This window comes from Formica exsecta, unplaced genomic scaffold, assembly GCF_003651465.1.
Source record: "Formica exsecta isolate Colony F162 unplaced genomic scaffold, ASM365146v1 scaffold3262, whole genome shotgun sequence".
NCBI lineage: Eukaryota > Metazoa > Arthropoda > Insecta > Hymenoptera > Formicidae > Formica > Formica exsecta.
In genome coordinates, this window is record NW_021850518.1 from 8,464 (window position 1) to 12,873 (window position 4,410).

General features: G+C 30.0%; 1 protein-coding gene across 1 annotated transcript; it reads left to right on the forward strand.

Moving 5' to 3' along the window:
• Positions 1–1,265: 1,265 nt before the first annotated feature.
• LOC115238188 lies at positions 1,266–3,744 on the forward strand. Its single transcript, XM_029811789.1, has 7 exons — positions 1,266–1,687; positions 1,878–2,249; positions 2,338–2,596; positions 2,679–2,730; positions 2,825–3,028; positions 3,106–3,424; positions 3,608–3,744. The coding sequence occupies exons 2-5, from the start codon at positions 1,957–1,959 to the stop codon at positions 2,851–2,853; spliced, it is 633 nt and encodes a 210-aa protein (XP_029667649.1). The 5' UTR covers positions 1,266–1,687; positions 1,878–1,956; the 3' UTR covers positions 2,854–3,028; positions 3,106–3,424; positions 3,608–3,744.
• The last annotated feature ends 666 nt before the right edge of the window (positions 3,745–4,410 follow it).

Sequence of the window (4,410 nt, forward strand, 5' to 3'; positions counted from 1 at the left end):
GAATAGTATATAGCTGTACTATGTTCGGTTTCCGAGGAACAATCTGTAATTAAATAAATTGTTAAAGTGTTATTATAATGTAAAATTCACTTATTTATAAAAAGTAATATAATTACAGAAATTACCGAAAATGTTCCATCAACAAATAATTCTGCACTTTCATTTAGTCCATTGAGCAATTCATTGCTTGAAAATAAAAGTCCCATGCTACCATCTTCTGCGATTACATTTCCTTTATAAATATCTTTGCATGCGTCATACTTTTCAAGTTCCAAACTAAGAGATGCAAAAGAATTTGGTATGGGTGGCTTGTATTCAGATCGTTTTCTATTCAGAGTGCTTTTAATGGATGGATAACTTAAATACATTGCTGCTTCACAATCACTGAAATAAAAAATCAATATAAAAGGTTGCCTAATAACAAACAATTAAAAAAGCTGCGAAATGAAAGTGTTTTATTATTTATATTAACCTTTCACAAACATCATCAAATATTTTTTTTATAGGCTGTACACTTTCTTGGCAAAGACGGTACATTTCTCGCTTCAAATTTAATATACGTATCATCATGTCATTAGGTGGATGATCATGTAAAGAGCAAACAGTTACTTTGTCATTTTCGCTGACTGATACGAATCCTCGACAGCCAGTGTTACGACGAGTCGAACATCTATATACGTTTTGTAAACGTTTATCAATGTGATAAGTATAACCTGCATAGACGTAGACAGTACTATTTTTTGATTTGCCTTTAAATTCTTCCATATTTAAGGACTTGATAATATGCTAATAACTTGTGATTGACAAGGGCTTGCAAAAAGCAACAAATAAAGAACTCTCTGAAATAATAGAAAAAATGATACTAATGCCATTAACATAGACCGCAATGTACGCAATTTATTTTTATTAGCAATTAGTTGTAGAACGCAATTAACAAGATGTTTTCAAATTTTGTAAAATATTGTGAATACATTTTACTATTAATAATGCATTCAATTATCGAAAGTTAAAAAATTATGAACGACTCACCACTGACAAAAGGATTACGATTCTTACAATACTTGCAATTAGTCTTCTTATTCTTCGTTTTTTGGCCTGCACAAGCGGAATTAGGGCCGTTGCACATTCAAAAGTTTTAATCGTAAGGCCGTAACAAATCGACCAATCACAATCAAACATTCTAAAATGTAATAAGAATGTTTGAACTATGATTGGTTGATTTGCTTACGGCTTTATGGTTACGATAAAATATTTTCACGTGCAATGACTTTTAAGAGCATTCTACAATGGCAGTAGGCAGTACAGAGTGAGGAGTAAGATTTTAAGAGTTGGTTTTAAGAGCAAATGGGAATTGCCCATTTCGTTACTCTCGGTCGTTACATCACTAAAAACAGTATACTCTCCTATTCCTACAGCCTTGTTACTGCCATTGTAGAATGCCCTTAAAAGTCATTGCACGTGAAAATATTTTATCGTAACCATAAAGCCGTAAGCAAATCAACCAATCATAGTTCAAACATTCTTATTACATTTTAGAATGTTTGATTGTGATTGGTCGATTTGTTACGGCCTTACGATTAAAACTTTTGAATGTGCAACGGCCCTAATTCCGCTTGTGCAGGCCAAAAAACGAAGAATAAGAAGACTAATTGCAAGTATTGTAAGAATCGTAATCCTTTTGTCAGTGGTGAGTCGTTCATAATTTTTTAACTTTCGATAATTGAATGCATTATTAATAGTAAAATGTATTCACAATATTTTACAAAATTTGAAAACATCTTGTTAATTGCGTTCTACAACTAATTGCTAATAAAAATAAATTGCGTACATTGCGTTCTATGTTAATGGCATTAGTATCATTTTTTCTATTATTTCAGAGAGTTCTTTATTTGTTGCTTTTTGCAAGCCCTTGTCAATCACAAGTTATTAGATTAGCATATTATCAAGTCCTTAAATATGGAAGAATTTAAAGGCAAATCAAAAAATAGTACTGTCTACGTCTATGCAGGTTATACTTATCACATTGATAAACGTTTACAAAACGTATATAGATGTTCGACTCGTCGTAACACTGGCTGTCGAGGATTCGTATCAGTCAGCGAAAATGACAAAGTAACTGTTTGCTCTTTACATGATCATCCACCTAATGACATGATGATACGTATATTAAATTTGAAGCGAGAAATGTACCGTCTTTGCCAAGAAAGTGTACAGCCTATAAAAAAAATATTTGATGATGTTTGTGAAAGGTTAATATAAATAATAAAACACTTTCATTTCGCAGCTTTTTTAATTGTTTGTTATTAGGCAACCTTTTATATTGATTTTTTATTTCAGTGATTGTGAAGCAGCAATGTATTTAAGTTATCCATCCATTAAAAGCACTCTGAATAGAAAACGATCTGAATACAAGCCACCCATACCAAATTCTTTTGCATCTCTTAGTTTGGAACTTGAAAAGTATGACGCATGCAAAGATATTTATAAAGGAAATGTAATCGCAGAAGATGGTAGCATGGGACTTTTATTTTCAAGCAATGAATTGCTCAATGGACTAAATGAAAGTGCAGAATTATTTGTTGATGGAACATTTTCGGTAATTTCTGTAATTATATTACTTTTTATAAATAAGTGAATTTTACATTATAATAACACTTTAACAATTTATTTAATTACAGATTGTTCCTCGGAAACCGAACATAGTACAGCTATATACTATTCATATTCGTTGTATGAATACCGTAGATCACACTTATAAAAAAATTTATACATTTTTAAGAATCTTATCTGCAATTATTTATATATCATTATTTACATATTACAGGGAATTGCAACAGTATTTGTTTTGTGTGAATCACAAACTAAAGTTCTTTATCGGGCAATTTGGGAAAAAATAATTAAGCTTGCTCCAATGCTACAGAACAATGTAAAATTTATTATGGTAAATTACGAAAAAGCTGCAATAGCTATATTACACGAATTTTTCCCTGGGGCTGCGATACATGGATGTTGGTTTCATTTTAATCAGGTATATTATCAATGCAATTTTATTTTTTTTCTATATATTATATATAATAATTTATAATAAAATAAAAATATTTTTAGTCAATACTGCGCAAATGGCGACAACTAGGATTAACTAACGCTCCGAAAACCTTAATATCAATGGCAATGTCAATTCCATTAATACCGCATGTTAGATTTGAAGAAGCATTCACAATACTACAACGTATTGCTGATAATATATGCGATGATTATCCTGCTGTGTTGCAATTTATGTCGTATATGCGTAATACATGGCTAAATATATCTGAAAAAGTTTCGGTTTACAACTGCCCTGTGCGAACCAACAATCTAGTGGAAAGCTTCCATAACATAGCATTAAAACATTTTGGCAGACATACAAACATATGGATATTTATAGGTATGTTATTTTATCTTTTTTATATCTAGTAGGATAATAATTATTTATTATGTAAAAAAAACTAGATCATTAACAGTCATCAGATATAAAATAATAGATGAATACTTTAATTACAGAATTAATTATAGTAATAAAATTAACGCTTTCAAAAACAACATTAAAAGACATTACATTTTTTTATAGGTAACTTGAAGAAGTTGATTATTATTCAACAAACTGATTTTTGCCGCGCGAGAAACAATCTTCAAGTACGACGCGTCCATTCCAAAATCAACAAAAAAAAATGATATTATATTACAAAGGCAAGAAGATCTTAGACAAAATAGGTATTATGTATTATATATTCATGTATCTTATTACATATTGTTCGAAATTAAGTACATAAACTTGGAATTTTTATGTATTATTTAATCGTAATGAAAAAAATTTGTTGTCTTTCTAGGATATCTCTGATGGAATTTTTAAAATATTTTCATCAGTTTAACGACACTCAACAATATTTTATTGATATAACTTCCTCAACTGTGATGCATAAAAACAATGATATGGATGAGATTTGTGCCGACTTGCTATCAGAATTACCCATTATTAATCACGATAAAGGTGAGATTACAGATTTTTTCTCTTTCAATAAAACTCATGGATATTTTTGTGCATTTTTCTTTCTCTCTGTCCAGAACTTGATGAAAACGATAATAGAAATGATTTAAGCACTAATAATGGAAATACATATCATCGATCACGACGAATTAGAAGGACGCAACATCCATCAGAAAACATTAGATCACTTGAAACAAATTGTAAGTCCTCTAAAGAGGATCATAATCCCAGGACTTGCGAGAGCCCTTCAATGCCCGAAAGTAGGAACTCGCCAATAAAAGTGACAGAATTTTCTACAGAACACTATGACGGTAAAAAAATCATAAAATTTTTGTTTAAATAATGTTTTATTAAATTTGAAATTAACATTTTTTAAGTTAATATAT

What these genes read in the sequence shown, in the direction of transcription:
- LOC115238188 (XM_029811789.1), top strand. Translation starts at nt 1,957, where the DNA reads ATGGAAGAATTTAAAGGCAAATCAAAAAATAGTACTGTCTACGTCTAT. An exon ending in TTGTTGATGGAACATTTTCG is followed by an intron (nt 2,597 to 2,678) that starts GTAATTTCTGTA and finishes ATTTAATTACAG; the next exon opens with ATTGTTCCTCGGAAACCGAA. An exon ending in ATATACTATTCATATTCGTT is followed by an intron (nt 2,731 to 2,824) that starts GTATGAATACCG and finishes TACATATTACAG; the next exon opens with GGAATTGCAACAGTATTTGT.